The 20804-nt window shown below is 31.3% G+C and overlaps 4 protein-coding genes across 4 annotated transcripts; 2 read left to right on the top strand and 2 right to left on the bottom strand.

Moving 5' to 3' along the window:
* Window positions 1-3: 3 nt before the first annotated feature.
* Window positions 4-1947, bottom strand: LOC139484376 (uncharacterized). Its single transcript, XM_071268113.1, has one exon. It carries the CDS (start codon window positions 1945-1947, stop codon window positions 4-6), a length of 1944 nt encoding a protein of 647 aa, XP_071124214.1.
* A 622-nt stretch (window positions 1948-2569) lies between these two features.
* On the bottom strand, window positions 2570-4513 carry LOC139484375 (uncharacterized). The gene has a single exon (XM_071268112.1). The coding sequence runs from the start codon at window positions 4511-4513 to the stop codon at window positions 2570-2572; it is 1944 nt and encodes a 647-aa protein (XP_071124213.1).
* Window positions 4514-5843: 1330 nt separating this feature from the next.
* LOC139484374 (uncharacterized) lies at window positions 5844-7787 on the top strand. The gene has a single exon (XM_071268111.1). The coding sequence runs from the start codon at window positions 5844-5846 to the stop codon at window positions 7785-7787; it is 1944 nt and encodes a 647-aa protein (XP_071124212.1).
* Window positions 7788-10240: 2453 nt separating this feature from the next.
* On the top strand, window positions 10241-19769 carry LOC139484373 (uncharacterized). The gene is made up of 8 exons (XM_071268110.1): window positions 10241-10331; window positions 12387-12640; window positions 13323-13608; window positions 14477-14586; window positions 15488-15674; window positions 16061-16198; window positions 16725-16780; window positions 19731-19769. Exons 3-8 carry the CDS (start codon window positions 13413-13415, stop codon window positions 19767-19769), a joined length of 726 nt encoding a protein of 241 aa, XP_071124211.1. The 5' UTR covers window positions 10241-10331; window positions 12387-12640; window positions 13323-13412.
* Window positions 19770-20804: the final 1035 nt, after the last annotated feature.

Here is a 20804-nt window from a genome sequence, read left to right as displayed (position 1 = left end):
ATTTTATGTTACATTCTTTAACTTTGATCTACTAAGCATATCTCCAATACTTTTATGTTTGCTATACGCAACTATTGGTGCTGTATTGAATATTTGTACACAGTCTTCGTCGAACTGTAATAAATGCCAGTGTTTCATTATACGTTTCTTTGTTTTACGTATATATGGATTATATTTAGTTATTAAAACTAACGGAATACTTTGCTTCTCTTTAGATTTGTTTTGTTGTAATAAATCAGTACGGTCAATTGATAAAGCATCAGTAATACTATCATCTATTTCAGCGTTATCATAACCCCTATCTAATAATTTCACTTTGAAATTAGTTAGATTGTTTATTAATTTGTTATGGTCACTTGTATTTCTAATTTGCCGTATTGCTTCACCTTTAATAAATCCTCTGAATACATGCTGTGAGTGACAGCTATTTCTGTGCAGAAACAGATAAGAATTTGTTTCTTTAAAATGTATTTCAAGGTCAAGGATGCCATATGTTGTAAATCGTTGACCTTTAATTACATCAACATCCAAGAACGACATTTTATCGTTTTTGATTTCATAGGTGAACTTTAATAAGGGGTTATAATCATTTGCTAGACGAAAAAAATCTATAATTTCATCTGATGTTCCATCATATATTATGAATCCATCGTCTCTATATCTTCCATGATAGAATATTTTGTCTTTATATTGAAATGCAGAAATAATTTGATTCATTATTTCAAACATAAGTATGTCACAGATTTCCGGTGAAGGAACTGCACCAATTGCCGTACCTATTACTTGTTTGTAAATTTTCCCATCAAATTCAAATACATTGTTTTCTAAAATAATTCTCAACAAATGTATCAATACATTGACTGGCGGAGCATTGACTTTGAAGTTTGATTTGTCAAAACTGTCATATGCTCGTTCAACCGCACCCAATAACGCTTCTTGAGGTAGATTAGTAAACATCTGTGTTATATCATATGAAACCAAAAGGCTGTTTGCCATAGGTTTTAATTTCTCAATGATATTAATGAACGATGTAGTATCTTTTATATATGTAGACTGATTTTGAACTATTGGTATAAGAAAATAGTCAACGTAATGACCTATAAGTTCAGTTACAGAACCACACTGTGATATAATTGGTCTGCCAGGTGGAATTATATTTAATTCATTTAATCCATCATGTTGTATTTGTTTAAACGTCTCTGTTTCAAGACGGTGAATTTTTGGGAGAATATAAATTCTCCCTAATCGTGCATCTCTTAATTTTTGACCATTTGTTAAAAATTTAAATGATATTTTGTCGATTATGCCTTGGTCGTATAATGATTTAATATACTCAATGACCTGGATTTTCAGTTCTGCCATGTTAAATGAATCTAATTGGCAGTAATGTTGAGTATTTAGTTGTCTTGTGACTTCTGTTATGTAGTCTAGCCTGTCTAAAATAACACAATTTGAATTTTTATCTGCCTTTTTTATTACTATTGTTTCATCATTTTTCAAATTGCGTAGCGCTATTCTTTCGCCCTTAGTAAGATTGTTTTTTACATTTCTTTCTATTGGTAGAAAAGACAATTCAAGCTTGGTTAAATCTATATAATTTTCCAACGTATGGCACGTAGAGGCAGGTTTATATCCTGTATTGCTACGAAATGGATGAAGGTCAGTTTTTTCTTGACTGAACATATACCGACATCGTAATTTTCTAGCAAATTCATTGTAGTCTTTTAGTATAGACATTTTTGCATTTTTGCTTGATGGCGTTGGTATAAATTTCAAGCCTTTCGCCAACAGGATATATTCCTGATTTGATAATCTGCGTTTTGATAGATTAATAACATGCTTTTTTGCATGTGCAGTTCTTTGCTGCATATTGTATTTATTCCGTTCTTTTTTATTGTAGAATCGGAATTTTTGCTTTTTAGCATTTCTATTAAAACGACGTGCCATTTTTGAGTTCACATTGGGTGATTCTCTTAGCTACGTGCCTTTGTTGAGCTCACATTGGGTGGCTGAAGAATTTTTAGGTTTACACATGTTATAAACCTTGAAAGAAGATCCGCCCACATTCACGTGGGTTGATAGGCGGGAATAAGATAGCAGTGAGAAATTGTCCGTGTTGATGATGTATAAATGAGTCACATTGTTTTGTGGAACTTTTCAAAGTAAATCATGTCATGAAGTATTTTCAACTCAAGGCTAAAAGCTTTGTCCACCGGAACAATAAATTAACACCATATACGTATCCCATCAAACAGGAAATGCGGATCATTCTCAATGCAGAAAACGATTCTCGGTAAGGTGCAGTAGGACAGCCGTCCATGAATACATTTTGTTATAATAAAACACCCATGCAACCACGCATCCCATATTGCTGATAGGACCCGACACAAATATCAATTTCGTGTTTCGGTAGTTAAGCTTGGGATGGTCATTTTAAGATGCATTATTTGAATATAATCAAATATGAAAATTATTCATGTTTATATTGATATATTTATATTTTAATTCTTCTTCAATATATCTAGTTGTTATGACAGATCTACCATCATCAGGGGTCCAACTGTCAATTTTATGTTACATTCTTTAACTTTGATCTACTAAGCATATCTCCAATACTTTTATGTTTGCTATACGCAACTATTGGTGCTGTATTGAATATTTGTACACAGTCTTCGTCGAACTGTAATAAATGCCAGTGTTTCATTATACGTTTCTTTGTTTTACGTATATATGGATTATATTTAGTTATTAAAACTAACGGAATACTTTGCTTCTCTTTAGATTTGTTTTGTTGTAATAAATCAGTACGGTCAATTGATAAAGCATCAGTAATACTATCATCTATTTCAGCGTTATCATAACCCCTATCTAATAATTTCACTTTGAAATTAGTTAGATTGTTTATTAATTTGTTATGGTCACTTGTATTTCTAATTTGCCGTATTGCTTCACCTTTAATAAATCCTCTGAATACATGCTGTGAGTGACAGCTATTTCTGTGCAGAAACAGATAAGAATTTGTTTCTTTAAAATGTATTTCAAGGTCAAGGATGCCATATGTTGTAAATCGTTGACCTTTAATTACATCAACATCCAAGAACGACATTTTATCGTTTTTGATTTCATAGGTGAACTTTAATAAGGGGTTATAATCATTTGCTAGACGAAAAAAATCTATAATTTCATCTGATGTTCCATCATATATTATGAATCCATCGTCTCTATATCTTCCATGATAGAATATTTTGTCTTTATATTGAAATGCAGAAATAATTTGATTCATTATTTCAAACATAAGTATGTCACAGATTTCCGGTGAAGGAACTGCACCAATTGCCGTACCTATTACTTGTTTGTAAATTTTCCCATCAAATTCAAATACATTGTTTTCTAAAATAATTCTCAACAAATGTATCAATACATTGACTGGCGGAGCATTGACTTTGAAGTTTGATTTGTCAAAACTGTCATATGCTCGTTCAACCGCACCCAATAACGCTTCTTGAGGTAGATTAGTAAACATCTGTGTTATATCATATGAAACCAAAAGGCTGTTTGCCATAGGTTTTAATTTCTCAATGATATTAATGAACGATGTAGTATCTTTTATATATGTAGACTGATTTTGAACTATTGGTATAAGAAAATAGTCAACGTAATGACCTATAAGTTCAGTTACAGAACCACACTGTGATATAATTGGTCTGCCAGGTGGAATTATATTTAATTCATTTAATCCATCATGTTGTATTTGTTTAAACGTCTCTGTTTCAAGACGGTGAATTTTTGGGAGAATATAAATTCTCCCTAATCGTGCATCTCTTAATTTTTGACCATTTGTTAAAAATTTAAATGATATTTTGTCGATTATGCCTTGGTCGTATAATGATTTAATATACTCAATGACCTGGATTTTCAGTTCTGCCATGTTAAATGAATCTAATTGGCAGTAATGTTGAGTATTTAGTTGTCTTGTGACTTCTGTTATGTAGTCTAGCCTGTCTAAAATAACACAATTTGAATTTTTATCTGCCTTTTTTATTACTATTGTTTCATCATTTTTCAAATTGCGTAGCGCTATTCTTTCGCCCTTAGTAAGATTGTTTTTTACATTTCTTTCTATTGGTAGAAAAGACAATTCAAGCTTGGTTAAATCTATATAATTTTCCAACGTATGGCACGTAGAGGCAGGTTTATATCCTGTATTGCTACGAAATGGATGAAGGTCAGTTTTTTCTTGACTGAACATATACCGACATCGTAATTTTCTAGCAAATTCATTGTAGTCTTTTAGTATAGACATTTTTGCATTTTTGCTTGATGGCGTTGGTATAAATTTCAAGCCTTTCGCCAACAGGATATATTCCTGATTTGATAATCTGCGTTTTGATAGATTAATAACATGCTTTTTTGCATGTGCAGTTCTTTGCTGCATATTGTATTTATTCCGTTCTTTTTTATTGTAGAATCGGAATTTTTGCTTTTTAGCATTTCTATTAAAACGACGTGCCATTTTTGAGTTCACATTGGGTGATTCTCTTAGCTACGTGCCTTTGTTGAGCTCACATTGGGTGGCTGAAGAATTTTTAGGTTTACACATGTTATAAACCTTGAAAGAAGATCCGCCCACATTCACGTGGGTTGATAGGCGGGAATAAGATAGCAGTGAGAAATTGTCCGTGTTGATGATGTATAAATGAGTCACATTGTTTTGTCATCATTGTTTACAACATATGGCATCCTTGACCTTGAAATACATTTTAAAGAAACAAATTCTTATCTGTTTCTGCACAGAAATAGCTGTCACTCACAGCATGTATTCAGAGGATTTATTAAAGGTGAAGCAATACGGCAAATTAGAAATACAAGTGACCATAACAAATTAATAAACAATCTAACTAATTTCAAAGTGAAATTATTAGATAGGGGTTATGATAACGCTGAAATAGATGATAGTATTACTGATGCTTTATCAATTGACCGTACTGATTTATTACAACAAAACAAATCTAAAGAGAAGCAAAGTATTCCGTTAGTTTTAATAACTAAATATAATCCATATATACGTAAAATAAAGAAACGTATAATGAAACACTGGCATTTATTACAGTTCGACGAAGACTGTGTACAAATATTCAATACAGCACCAATAGTTGCGTATAGCAAACATAAAAGTATTGGAGATATGCTTAGTAGATCAAAGTTAAAGAATGTAACATAAAATTGACAGTTGGACCCCTGATGATGGTAGATCTGTCATAACAACTAGATATATTGAAGAAGAATTAAAATATAAATATATCAATATAAACATGAATAATTTTCATATTTGATTATATTCAAATAATGCATCTTAAAATGACCATCCCAAGCTTAACTACCGAAACACGAAATTGATATTTGTGTCGGGTCCTATCAGCAATATGGGATGCGTGGTTGCATGGGTGTTTTATTATAACAAAATGTATTCATGGACGGCTGTCCTACTGCACCTTACCGAGAATCGTTTTCTGCATTGAGAATGATCCGCATTTCCTGTTTGATGGGATACGTATATGGTGTTAATTTATTGTTCCGGTGGACAAAGCTTTTAGCCTTGAGTTGAAAATACTTCATGACATGATTTACTTTGAAAAGTTCCACAAAACAATGTGACTCATTTATACATCATCAACACGGACAATTTCTCACTGCTATCTTATTCCCGCCTATCAACCCACGTGAATGTGGGCGGATCTTCTTTCAAGGTTTATAACATGTGTAAACCTAAAAATTCTTCAGCCACCCAATGTGAGCGCAACAAAGGCACGTAGCTAAGAGAATCACCCAATGTGAACTCAAAAATGGCACGTCGTTTTAATAGAAATGCTAAAAAGCAAAAATTCCGATTCTACAATAAAAAAGAACGGAATAAATACAATATGCAGCAAAGAACTGCACATGCAAAAAAGCATGTTATTAATCTATCAAAACGCAGATTATCAAATCAGGAATATATCCTGTTGGCGAAAGGCTTGAAATTTATACCAACGCCATCAAGCAAAAATTCAAAAATGTCTATACTAAAAGACTACAATGAATTTGCTAGAAAATTACGATGTCGGTATATGTTCAGTCAAGAAAAAACTGACCTTCATCCATTTCGTAGCAATACAGGATATAAACCTGCCTCTACGTGCCATACGTTGGAAAATTATATAGATTTAACCAAGCTTGAATTGTCTTTTCTACCAATAGAAAGAAATGTAAAAAACAATCTTACTAAGGGCGAAAGAATAGCGCTACGCAATTTGAAAAATGATGAAACAATAGTAATAAAAAAGGCAGATAAAAATTCAAATTGTGTTATTTTAGACAGGCTAGACTACATAACAGAAGTCACAAGACAACTAAATACTCAACATTACTGCCAATTAGATTCATTTAACATGGCAGAACTGAAAATCCAGGTCATTGAGTATATTAAATCATTATACGACCAAGGCATAATCGACAAAATATCATTTAAATTTTTAACAAATGGTCAAAAATTAAGAGATGCACGATTAGGGAGAATTTATATTCTCCCAAAAATTCACCGTCTTGAAACAGAGACGTTTAAACAAATACAACATGATGGATTAAATGAATTAAATATAATTCCACCTGGCAGACCAATTATATCACAGTGTGGTTCTGTAACTGAACTTATAGGTCATTACGTTGACTATTTTCTTATACCAATAGTTCAAAATCAGTCTACATATATAAAAGATACTACATCGTTCATTAATATCATTGAGAAATTAAAACCTATGGCAAACAGCCTTTTGGTTTCATATGATATAACACAGATGTTTACTAATCTACCTCAAGAAGCGTTATTGGGTGCGGTTGAACGAGCATATGACAGTTTTGACAAATCAAACTTCAAAGTCAATGCTCCGCCAGTCAATGTATTGATACATTTGTTGAGAATTATTTTAGAAAACAATGTATTTGAATTTGATGGGAAAATTTACAAACAAGTAATAGGTACGGCAATTGGTGCAGTTCCTTCACCGGAAATCTGTGACATACTTATGTTTGAAATAATGAATCAAATTATTTCTGCATTTCAATATAAAGACAAAATATTCTATCATGGAAGATATAGAGACGATGGATTCATAATATATGATGGAACATCAGATGAAATTATAGATTTTTTTCGTCTAGCAAATGATTATAACCCCTTATTAAAGTTCACCTATGAAATCAAAAACGATAAAATGTCGTTCTTGGATGTTGATGTAATTAAAGGTCAACGATTTACAACATATGGCATCCTTGACCTTGAAATACATTTTAAAGAAACAAATTCTTATCTGTTTCTGCACAGAAATAGCTGTCACTCACAGCATGTATTCAGAGGATTTATTAAAGGTGAAGCAATACGGCAAATTAGAAATACAAGTGACCATAACAAATTAATAAACAATCTAACTAATTTCAAAGTGAAATTATTAGATAGGGGTTATGATAACGCTGAAATAGATGATAGTATTACTGATGCTTTATCAATTGACCGTACTGATTTATTACAACAAAACAAATCTAAAGAGAAGCAAAGTATTCCGTTAGTTTTAATAACTAAATATAATCCATATATACGTAAAATAAAGAAACGTATAATGAAACACTGGCATTTATTACAGTTCGACGAAGACTGTGTACAAATATTCAATACAGCACCAATAGTTGCGTATAGCAAACATAAAAGTATTGGAGATATGCTTAGTAGATCAAAGTTAAAGAATGTAACATAAAATTGACAGTTGGACCCCTGATGATGGTAGATCTGTCATAACAACTAGATATATTGAAGAAGAATTAAAATATAAATATATCAATATAAACATGAATAATTTTCATATTTGATTATATTCAAATAATGCATCTTAAAATGACCATCCCAAGCTTAACTACCGAAACACGAAATTGATATTTGTGTCGGGTCCTATCAGCAATATGGGATGCGTGGTTGCATGGGTGTTTTATTATAACAAATTGAAAATCTTTGAAAGCTAAAAATTTAGCCCTGAGTTTTGAATGTAAGATTTCAGAAAGCTAAAAATTTAGTTTATTGTATAAATTTAAAAGTACAATATGACTTAGAAAAAGGGAATGCTAAAATATTAGTATCTATATTATTTATTTTCTTTTGTTATTGCAGGAAGAATTTGAAGGTAGCTGAGAATTGTCTTTTTTTTTCTAAGAAAAATTGAATTAAGCTGTAGTATTTAAAAGTTTGATGCAATTTCTCTAAACAAAAAGAAATTCATTTTCCGTTATGATGCAACTTGATATAGTTGTTAAAACTCCTAGATTTCAGGCAAAAAACATAGAATTTTAGCCAATTTGCAAAGATTCAAAACAATCCATTTTGAGAATGAAAATTGCAGAGTATCAAAATTTATTGCAGTCCGTTATCTATACATCTTGTGTTATTGCCTGCACACGAGATTTGTTCACACTTGTAAAACATTTTTAAAATGCTTATTACATAGAATCGAACACAAATTTGTCGTCGACTTTTCTAACAGTTGTGAATGCGATTTTGATGATTGCAGTACTTATAGTGAGCTACCATTTGATTTATATCGGGGGAAGGGGGAGAAGGGGGGAAGGGCAATATTGACGACTACATGTAGACAAAACATGATTTAAACTACATGTAAACATTGAGTTTTATCGTAAATCTCTTTCTCACAACACCGAGGTAAGGTGAACGTGAACACGGACTTAAATATGAAATTTAAGAAATCTGATTTTAATCCGAATTTTAGTTACTGTCTAGACAAGTACGATACAAACGAAAGTCCCTTAGAATACAAAAAAAAAAAAAAACTTTAAATACCAACTAATATATGCGCTTCAAATCTCCTGCACGCTTTGTTACAGTGACTTGACTGTTAGTGTTGCTATTCACCAATTGCAACTCAGTCAAAATTTTGACCCAATTGCAATTTGTTTTATTAAATCAAATTGTTCAACTGGTCAAAAATTTGAACAAACTGTTCAGCCAAAATGTGAAAGTGCAAAGTGATAAAATAAGTCATACTTACAATCCTATAAGTCTGTAACTCCACTGTATTGATGTAATTCCTAAATCAGTCTATCAATCTGTATAGTTATATTACAGCCATTACCATACTAAAGGTGAACTGTTTTATTTTGAATTGCTATAAAAATGTCAAAACTAAGCTTTTATAGAGTTTTTCTTTCGAAAAGTATTCTATATTTATAAGAATCACACATTATGTGAATAAAAACATTTCATATTCAGTAAAATATGTATGAAATAACAATATGCTTCCTTGGGGAGATAACCTAAAATACTATTCTTTTGAATAAAGACTTTTTGAAACCAAAAAGCGATTATCTCCCCTTCCTACAAACATATTGCAATTTCAAATATTTTACTGAATATGAAATGTTTTTATTCACATAGTGTGTGATTCTTATAAATGTTCAAATTTTTGACCAGTTGAACAATTTGATTTAATAAAACAAATTGCAATTGGGTCAAAATTTTGAATGAGTTGCAATTGGTGAATAGCAACACTAACAGTCAAGTCACTGTAATATACAATATCAGGTCAATGGAAGGAAAAATATAAACCTTTTTGTATGAGGCTGAGAAACTGGGGAAGGGAGATTTTATACCGATCCCTTCCACAGTTTTGCGCCGAGGAAAGTGTTCCATGATGAAATGGAAGCTATGTTACTATATTTAGGAATTAAATACAACTAGTTGCAGTTTAAATGAAATATTTCTTTATTTGTTACCTATATTTGTGCATTGCATTCCCTCCTAGATGTCGACAGTCCGATTAAACGCACCAGCATTTCTAACCTGTATCATGAATTTAAATAAAAACAAAAATGACATATTCTTAGCTATTTCATTAAAAAATACTTGTCTGTTTATTTACAATTTTACTTTTAAAACAAACACAACTTAGAACAATATTGTGTGCAAATTAACCGAATTTTACTAGATATTGTTTCACCCCCTACTAATGAAAGAAGTTTATAAATAGTAACCACTTTCGTTTCTAAAATAGTTTATTAAGAGTAACTTAATAAATTTTCTAAAGTGGTTTATGGACAGTAACAAACATTATAAAATTATATTTTATTAAGAGTTATTTAATACACAAAGAAAATAGTTTATAAATAGAAATAAGTGGATATATAATACTTTGTAATATGTATCTCAATCTACTAACCTTGGCCTATTTTATATTATGTAAACAGCTTTAAATGTAAACGAGATATTATTAGTAAACATCGCAATCCACGTAATGGTAAGTTGTATTATTGCTTTTTGCCTTCAACTTGGCAATTCTGAACATCATAATAACCTAATTCAGTATAATAATGTCTAAGGCATATGCTTAAAAAGTTGACAAGAATACAAACGGTGTTTTACTTTTTTTGCTATTTAGAATAAAAGAGACATAAAACAAAACATTATTGTCTTCATTTTAATGTATGTTGATGACAGTGCTTCGTTCCCACCATCCGTATGAGCTGTCCCATCCACTGCAAGACGTTCATATATTGGGGCCGGGACAATAACAATCAAAACCAAGGAGTAAACAAAGACTGACAAAACCAAAGGACATTTTCATCAACAGTTATAAATAATAATTAATATACAACACGAACTCCACTAAAAACCGGGAGTGAAATCAGACATTCCACAAGAATTACAATGAACTTAAATTATGCATCCCATTCTTTAATGTGGTATTGTTGGACAATATTGTTAAGTTACAAGCTAACTACATACATTAAATTGCGTAGCATCAGTAAGAAGAAGACATGTTTCAGGAAATGAAACATTTTCCGTGTAACTTCCTGTCCCAAGCCCGGATAATGAGGAAATTCATTTTTTTCAAATGGCGCAATCTTATGATTAATTTTTGGCGCAGATGATATTATAAGTGATCTACGTTCATATCCGTAGATATGGGTATTTTAACACCCTGAAGTACCCCAGTACACCATGAGGCGTAGCCGAAGGGTGTACAGAGTGCTGAAGAGTGTTAAAATACCCATATCTACGGATATGAACGTAGATAACGAATTTATCCCCGGTCTTAGTCCGAATCGGCCGAGTTCTATGGAAATTCGGGTACAAAGTGTAGCGTGAAAACAACGTTTTTTTCATAATTTAAAAAAGTTTTATTGAAATTTGGAAATTTTACATATTTTTTACGGGGTGTAGGGTACTACCTTTGGTAGAACCCTACAGGTAGTCAAATATACGACGTTTTTAATACGGAGCCAGAGTTACGGGATTGAGTCAAATTTGGCGCTCAATGTTGTGAGAGTTACGTCATAGATGGTATGACGTCAACATGGGTCTTTGCATAGCTAGGTCTGTAGTCCAATTCCTTGAAAATGTGGCAGTCAAGTGATGCATTTAATTAAATGAGTGTAAATGATCGGCATAATAGAACAAAATCGTTAATGAATAAAATATTTAATTACAAACATCATGGATAATCTACAGAATTAAATTTTTCACAAGGAGCATTCATGGAACTAAGGAAAACTTGCGTGAAGTTCCCCGGGATAATGGTTAGCAACGTCCGGGGATATGGGTTAGCAACACCCAGGGGCTATGGGTTTTGTAACGACGTGCGTTAACCAATCAAATTCCTAGATATATACTAAGCCGGGGATAATATATTATTTTAAAATAGGTGGCGCAAACGTATCATTTGTAGAAAAGAAGTTGTAGCGAAAAAAGACTCATTTTTGACGCAAACGGATTTCTCCAAAGTTACTTATCTCAAGGAGCGGAGCAACACAACAATGTGCAATAATAACTTTGAGATCACCAATTATGAGAAATAGAAAAAACTACGTATTAAATGAATTACGTGTATAAGTTCATCAGACAGTGTTCACATGACATTACTCTCTTGTTTGCGGATCAGTAATCTCTAATTATGAATTCGTTTTAAACCATGTATAACAATTATATATTCTTACTTTCAGTACATTTAATGAAACTAAGTATTTTTTTTATCTTCTCTTACTAATAAAGTCACTATATAAACATTTATGTAAACTATGAGGAGCTTTTAAAAAGGACATGACAATTGTTGAAAGAATTCCAGAATAATACTAAAAGAATCGAAATTCCAACGAAACAACTGTATTTTTTTGTTGTTGTTGCTTAAATGACACTACCAGCTGTACAACTGGTACATGAATATTATAACCACTAGCTACACAGAGCTTTTAAACTCTGCACAATTGATCAGTATACAAATAGTAATGACATATGGCACATACGAAGTTTGAGATTTAACCTTTATTTGAAAATTAATTGTTTTTCATTTCAGAATGATTCGAACAGAGCTAAATGGTTAACCATTTTGTGTTTTGGATACATTTCCTGGCGTTGCAATGATTTTTTTCCGGACTGAACAACAACTTATACGAATGTACATTATTCTAAATACTAAGGTTTTATTAGATACAGATATTATGTAACTTATGTGACATAACTCTTTCATGAGTTTTACTTAAATGAATTGGATAGTACTATTCATTTTATGTGTGCATACCATGACATTGGCGGGCTCGTCTAATAAAAGTAAGCTGTTATTCATAATATCAAAGAAGTTGGGCACAATCACTGTATGGGATGTGCTGACTTAAATTTGCCTACTAAATCTGAATTGACTTAGGAAACAACATACCCAAGAGAATAAGATTACTCTGGGGATATATAAATTAAATCATAACATAACCGCCAAAAGCACATATAATAGTGAATAATAACGTAATGGTTGTTTCCAAATGGAATCGCAACCATAAGTCGTAACAGGTGCTCGTTGAACTTTGTGAAATCGAACCCTTCAAGAAGAAGATTAAAATACTTGAACTCAATCTTGTTCGTCTTTTGGTGTTGTTTCTCACCTTATGGCGCTGTCTGTTTTATTTCGATTTGTATGAGTTTGCATCATCATTTGGTATCATTGTCTATTACACTAGGAATTATAAATCCAAAGTATACATTAAGTACACCAAAAAAATCTTTGTTGTAACGGTTTAAAAAAAAAGCTTTTAAAGACAGATATATATATTAATCGTGTAGAACACAATGTTTAATTTCTTTCATAACATTTTACGATGTAGTTCGTGAGTTATTTGTTTTGTATATCGTTATTCACATCGTGCGAATTAACGAATATGACGGGTTTTTTTACTTGAAAAAAAACTGCAGATAAATTCACTTTATAGCAATAATTAAAACAAATACTCGATCCTTTCAGTATATTGGACGATTGAAGATCTTCCTGTTATTTATGGAAGAAATGTGACTTTGTTCTGCAACACATCAGCGTTCACAGAAAACTACATGGATGAAAGAATCTGATGTTATTCTCCATCAAGGCCTTTCGTTCCAGCAAGATAAATACAGTGGAAAGGAAGAAAATGATGGTTCCTCTCTCATAATAATAGATGCCACTATATCAGATTTCAATACATCATACACGTGTCTGTCAGATGTGTGTTCGTACGAATCAGTCTTGATGATTAACAGTACTAATTTTATTTGTAAGTAATGTCAAATGTTTTTGTTAATAATGCCGAAGCCTTCAAATTTCACAAAATAATTACAAGTGAATTTTATCATTTAATGAATATAACTTCCTTTAGAATGATTGATCGGCACTCTATATACCCAGTCAATGTGTTATTGTACTATGGTACATTTATGTATACTTGTCTTTAGTTTTTACTAATATACTAGGTCTGTAATTTGCTATTTTGTGCTATTATATGTTAATGTATTTTTTTAGGGATTAGGTTTAGAGCAAAATGTTGGCTTCTGTATTATTTACATTTTTACTTGATATTATGTCTGGTTGTTTTGTTCAAGCATTGTTGTCAATGTCATGGAAATTGATGCGACTGTCATACAAGTGAGAGATTTATCGCCATAAAACCAAATAAATACACAATTTTCTACATTTTCAAATACCTGTTCCAAGTCAGTACTATGACATTTGTTGTCCATTCGTTTGATGTGTTTTATTTTTAGAATTTGCCATTTGATTAGGGACTTTCCATTTTGAATTTTCCTCGGAGTTCAGTATATTTGTGAATTTTACTTTTTTATTTAACTCAACAGAGCCACTCTCGCAGGATCTCTAAAAAATTAATATGTGGTTAATCTACAAGAATTAATGGATGGTCTGTCGGTCGGACTGAATCAAGGCCGGACACCGGGTATTTTTCCATGAGAATTGCAACTTTTTATTTGATTTTTTTGAAATTTGACTTATTCCGATACCATATTTAACACAAAAAAAATTGTATTAAGTGATTATATCTATTCTTCAATGATTAATTTCTAGTTATGTCGCATCATTGTTACTAGTATTATCACAATTATAATAAAATTCCTTTATCATTGTCTAAGGTTTGCCACAAAGCACAAACTATTCGTTTACAATTACTAGTAGCGACATCATGGTTCTGTTGAATTTCGACAGATTTATTCCAGTACCAAAATGCCAAACTTTGTTTAATGTAAGTATATGTACAAGTACCCGGCATTGCCCATTTTGTGTTTTTGATAGATATACTTTTATTTGTACATTGATAAGCTAAGCCTTTTTTCTTTTTTAGTTTGTTTTTATGTTCTTACACTGCTGTCCTAGGTTAGGGTGAAGATTTAGCTCTTACAAACAAGTTTAACCACGCCTCATTATTTAAAGTCAGGAACCTGTAGTTCAGTGCTGTCGTTGATTCAGGGTTGTTATATTTTTTTTTTGTAAACTACTCTGTTATACATTAGGCCCTTAGTTGTATGTAATGTTCATGCAAGGGCCTTGACCACATAACATTTATTTTCTTTCTCATTGCTATCATTGTTAAAGGCCGTACGGTTACCTGTAATTGCTTTCTTTGAGTTCATTTGAACTTTGGTGGACAAAAGTCTCATTGACACATTTCCGTATTTGCATATAAAGATGAAGCAAAACAAAACAAATATATTTTAAGGTAGAAATGTATACATACGGTATGGGCTTTGCTCATGGTTTACAGCCTTATGATGATCTATCGTTGTTAATTTCTGGTCTCTTGTGGAGAGTTGTCTCATCGGCAATCATACCACATCTTCTTTTTTATGTGTATATGCATTATTAATTCGGGATGTTAATTTACATTATGTTATGACAAAATCAGCATCTTTAAGAATTTGAATTGACTCAGTATACACTAATTTGAGCATACACTTTTAGTCAATGAGGAATTTGTGCATGATTTAAATATTAAAACTTAATTTGGACAAATAGAAACCAGTTTTGAAATAACTTTTAATTCAGATTTAAATTGTTTGTTTTGACGTATTAAGATATTTGCAAGAAAATACTACGCTCTGCGTTCTGTGTAAAATAATCGTGCTGTAAATCCTTTAATATTGCAGGGAGACATTCTCATTACGAACCAACAAGAATCAATTCACATGAAAAACAGCTTCTATCATGGTACAATTAACATCACATCACAATCTGTGGATTTCCTATGTGGTGGAAATGTGACAGTTATGTGCCTGTTTGGCAGTTTGTATTCCGAAGCGATTGAAACAATAACTCTGCAAAATTGCGATCAGGGTAATTTTGTTCTTATAAGCATAATTAAAATATCTATGTGTTGATAAAAACTATTCACACGGCTGTCTGAGAATTGTAAATAAATTTTGAAATAAGAAGATCTTGTAAGGTGCAATTAAATGATACACAAGCTTCTGCAGAAACATAATGTCTCATTCTGTGTGCGTGTCACAGAAACAGTTTACATTGAAGAGCATATATATGATTTTTTTCTATGTTCAAGATATGAAGTACAGATGTTGTTTAATATGATTTTTAAAATGTTTTCATTTTATAGTTAAATATTAACATGTATATCATAACGGTTATTTTTAATGCTCGTTTATCAAAGTTATGTGTACGAAAAAAATATAACTTTAAACATAAATATTTTTTTTTCTCCCAAGGGTCCAATTTTCCTGAACATAATTTCGGATTAGGAAGAACCATTAGTGTGTGTATGTTGTGTTTCATACTTTGTGGTCTGTGCTTTATCCTTGTCAAATATCACTGTAAGTTACAACCACAAACGAAAAAGGCAAAAGGCAAGTATTTAAAGAATGCTACTGGAATAAGTTTCTTCCAAAAAATGTTTAATAGTGTAAGTTTGTATACGAGATAAAACGTGGTAACAAAATTTAACCCTAAATCAATTATGCAAACATTAGTCTTTATAAAACAATTATCTTAAAACGTAATTGTCAAGAAAAAAGGTGCAGTTAAAGTGTGGCTTATAATGATTTGCTTCACTTTTGATATTCAAGTTGCATTTTAATGACAGCTGTATAATTTTTTTTTTCTACTTCTGGATAAGTTCAAATGTTTAACAATGTCATTTAATTTCACGTTCACTGTTTTTAGATTTCTAATTAGAACTTAATTTTATAAAAAGAAAGCGTTAACTCAAATTGTATGTTCCTCAAACTCCTTAAAATTGAATTTATACTTTTCTCTGTTACGTTCCTTTATTTCGTTGTATAGGCTTACTGAAACAACACAAAAACAAAAATACAACACAAATATACAACTGAAATAAAACATAAGTCTTAGAAAGATATTTTTTGTTCATAGAGGAATCCAATCTACTTAACAACGTGAAGCCTTATGGAAATGGTACCCAAACAGAGGTAAAGCCACTTCATAGCATTTATTTTGAAATACAATATAACATGACTTTTTATAAGACAAAAAAAATCGAATGACAAAAAAGTTAGATCACAAAAATACTTCACTCCGAGGAAAATTGAAAACGGAATATCCCTAATCAAATATCAAAAGCTCAAACACATCAAATGTATGGATAACAACTGTAATAGTCCTGACTTGCATTTTATTATGTAGAAAATGGTTGATTTGTACGACAGTCGCTTCAAATTCAAATGTATTGAAATCGATGCGTGTATAAAATAAATAGACACCATGGGTAAAAAATCAAAATTAGGGATACAGCAGTCAACATTGTGTTATAATCTTAATCACGATAGAAACAAACAAATATTAACAAAGAAACACATATCAAATTTAACAACCTCGTTCACGGCTTTCTTATTTTTGTATTTATTTAAGTATGTTCAATCCACCCATAAAAGATTGAAACATTTTAAGTACTAGTGTCACGGAATAGAAGTTCCTTCAAAATATAAGTTCCAAATGGAAACAATATTCTGGAATATTATTTCCACTGGAATAAATATTACAGAAAATGTTCCTAACTGAATAAATGGTATAGAATATTTGTTGCAACAGAAACAAATATTATGTATTATGTTTTTGTATTGTTATGAGTTACAATTTATGACTAAAATTAGCAAAGACCCATCAAAACAACATTTGATACAAAAATTTAACAATACTTTTAGATATTTGGATGATATATTGGCTCTAAATAATGACGACTTCAGTATGTATACTAAAGAAATTTATCCTGTAGAACTTACTTTAAATAAAGCTAATGATAACAATGACCACTGCCCTTTCCTCGATCTTGATATCTATATCATAAACGGGAAGCTTAATACAAAAATTTATGATAAAAGAGATGATTTTTCATTTCCTATTGTTAATTATCCATTTTTAGATGGTGACGTTCCCTTGTCACCATCTTATGGTGTTTATATATCTCAACTTGTACGATTCGCTCGTGTATGTAACAATGTATTAGATTTTAGCGAGAGAAATTTATGTATTACTGAAAAATTATTACACCAGGGTTTTCGATATCACAAACTGGTCAAAACATTTACTAAATTTTATCACCGGTATAAGGAAATAATTCGTAAATATAACTCAACATGCAGACATCTTATACGTTCAGGTATTTCACATCCAAAATTTTATGGAAATATTCTTTATAAAGCACAAAAATGTCAGTATTCTCCTCAGAAACTAACAAAACCTTTAAATAGACTTATTAAAAGGGGATATAGTTACGATACTGTTGTCAGGTCATTAAAGATTGCATATTTTGGCTTTAACATTGATTCACTGATAGGGTCTTTGCATCGGAACTAAACACATTTATTTCTAAAAAAAACAGTTGTTGGCATGACACGGGTTATGTTCTTCTCATATATTTTATGATAGTTTGATACTAAACCCCTAACGGGAGGGATTGTACCTGATATTCATATGATGAAGACATAATCTTTCAATCAGTTTAATTGAGGTCTGGAGCTGGCATGTCAGTTAACTGCTAGTAGTCTGTTGTTATTTATGTATTATTGTCATTTTATTTATTTTCTTTTGTTACATCTTTTGACATCAGACTCGGACTTCTCTTGAACTGAATTTTAATGTGCGTATTGTTATCGTTTTACTTTTCTACATTGGCTAGAGGTATAGGGGGAGGGTTGAGATCTCATAAACATGTTTAACCCCGCCGTAATTTTGCGCCTGTCCAAAGTCAGGAGCCTCTGGCCTTTGTTAGTCTTGTATGATTTTAAATTTTAGTTTCTTGTGTATAATTCGGAGTTTAGTATGACGTCCATTATCACTGTACTATTATGCATATTTTAGGGGCCAGCTGAAGGACACCTACGGGTGCGGGAATTCTCGCTACATTGAAGACCCATTGGTTGCCTTCGGCTGTTGTTTGCTCTATGGTCGGGTGGTTGTCGCTTTGACATATTCACCATTTCCTTTCTCAATTTTATTATGACATTGTTTATAACAAAGTTTCCAATGGAACTTCTGTTAGGTGGAACAAATATACGTTGACACTAGGACCGAATGGTTATATACTATTAACTCTGACGTAGAATTGCACGTTTTACGTCAGAATGTAGATGTCACAAATATAGAGATATTAAACAATTTTGACGTATGAAAAGAAAATAGTTTATAGTTCTTAAGATATAATGTATCTCCTCTGCAAAATGTAAGTTATAAGTTTAACTTGTCCGTCTTGCGGCATGTCTATATGCTTATTGTGTATTTCTTCTAAAAAAAGAGAGTTACGTCATTATGTATCAAAGAAACAACACAAAACAATGTTATCTTAGAAGATAATTTTAGTTGATTTGTTTACTTGATAATATTTTTAACGTGACCAATTTGATTCAATACAAATTAGAATTGAATATTTGCTGAAAAAAAACTTGTTGTCTCGTAACTGGTGTCTTCTTTTACCCGATGTACCTTCTATTTGGTATGCAAAACTTAGTCAATACAAGTTATCAGTTGTTTCTGTTCTTACATATCATTTGCTTACACATATTTCCCTTTGAAGATAATATAGAAACGCGCTTCGGACGCATTAAATTTACCAACTGTTGGTTTTATTGTTTGAAGTTTAATTCCCGCTTTAGAAGCTTTTCACCAATATATATTCACCTCTAAATAAGTTGAGGTAAAGTAATAAAAGACACACGGACTTCGTAACTGTTAAAAAGTACTATTTTTAGATTCTATGGGAGAGTTAGTGATATAATTTTTTACAGAATGAATACAAAACTACGAAGACTAGGAGACAAAATATCATAAGGAGTGTTACAACTTTTTATTATAAACAAAAAAAAAATGAGTCAAGCAGAAATGAGTGCAATCCCGTTAATTACTTATACAACTTATGTTTTTCAGTTGAAACATGTTGGAGTCACTGTTAAGGTCAGACATTGACACATATGGTCCACAGATAAAGCATAACTGTAGCCACCAGCTACATTAACTAATAGCATTAATGAACGAAGAAAATTATGTGCTCTGGATTGACGATTCTAAAACAATAATTTTATCTGAATTATAATTAGAACAGGAAAAGAAAAAAAAAGTTGCATATTTCTTCACATGATGAATTTCAAGACTAATTTTTTACTTGAAACTCTATCATTCTAATTGACAATATAACTGTATCCACCAATATCATCATTTGCAATTTCCGAATTCTGTATTAATTTTCCGAACAATAATTAAGTAAAGAAACATTGCACAAACATTTTTAACTATTTTTACTTGTTAATTTGAAATGACATTACAAGTCAAATTTTAAGTACGATTTTTGTATTGATTATATGAATTTGTGCACCAAATTAAGTGTATTTTATATATTTTCACATAGCGAATAATGTTTTCGTTTTTTATCTCCGACAAGGTCTTACGCACTTATTAATGTAACCTACAATTCATTCCATATATAAATCAATGTTGTTAAATGTATTTAGCATGAGACAAATGGCCAGTTTTGTACCATGTTCGAGTTGATCAACATGATCAATATCAGGAATTCTACAATTATTTGACAAACACTGAACGATCATATAATTTATTTTAATTTGGTTTGCATGTTTTGTTTATATTGCAATGAATAAGAACTCTGTAACCATTGTAATTGAAACTTTTTTAACAAATGAGCGTAGTTGTTTGAATATGAACTGTCACGGAAAATGCTATAAATACAAAGCTCAACTGACAGGTTACCGGTTTTACCGTTGTAGACAATTTCCTAATTACATCCTTCCTTTAAATAAAAAGCAAGAACACGATAATACATGTGCACGATTGTATATTTTGAAGCGGGTTTCAAGTGGCAGCTGCAGAGTTTTTATATCTTATGTGAATTTTTTTGTCAAATGTTGGTATCAGATGTTTTTTGTTATTTTCCTGAGAATATTTCCGTATTCCAAAATCCGAAGTGTATGCACCTTAAGAACATGT

The sequence above is a fragment of the Mytilus edulis genome, chromosome 8, assembly GCF_963676685.1.
Source record: "Mytilus edulis chromosome 8, xbMytEdul2.2, whole genome shotgun sequence".
Lineage (NCBI taxonomy): Eukaryota > Metazoa > Mollusca > Bivalvia > Mytilida > Mytilidae > Mytilus > Mytilus edulis.
Note: the sequence above shows the minus strand (reverse complement) of the source record. Positions and strands in the feature narration are given on the sequence as shown.

What these genes read in the sequence shown, in the direction of transcription:
- LOC139484376 (XM_071268113.1), bottom strand. Translation starts at nt 1,947, where the DNA reads ATGGCACGTCGTTTTAATAGAAATGCTAAAAAGCAAAAATTCCGATTC.
- LOC139484375 (XM_071268112.1), bottom strand. Translation starts at nt 4,513, where the DNA reads ATGGCACGTCGTTTTAATAGAAATGCTAAAAAGCAAAAATTCCGATTC.
- LOC139484374 (XM_071268111.1), top strand. Translation starts at nt 5,844, where the DNA reads ATGGCACGTCGTTTTAATAGAAATGCTAAAAAGCAAAAATTCCGATTC.
- LOC139484373 (XM_071268110.1), top strand. Translation starts at nt 13,413, where the DNA reads ATGAAAGAATCTGATGTTATTCTCCATCAAGGCCTTTCGTTCCAGCAA. An exon ending in TCTGCAAAATTGCGATCAGG is followed by an intron (nt 15,675 to 16,060) that starts GTAATTTTGTTC and finishes TTTTCTCCCAAG; the next exon opens with GGTCCAATTTTCCTGAACAT. An exon ending in GAAATGGTACCCAAACAGAG is followed by an intron (nt 16,781 to 19,730) that starts GTAAAGCCACTT and finishes TATGTTTTTCAG; the next exon opens with TTGAAACATGTTGGAGTCAC.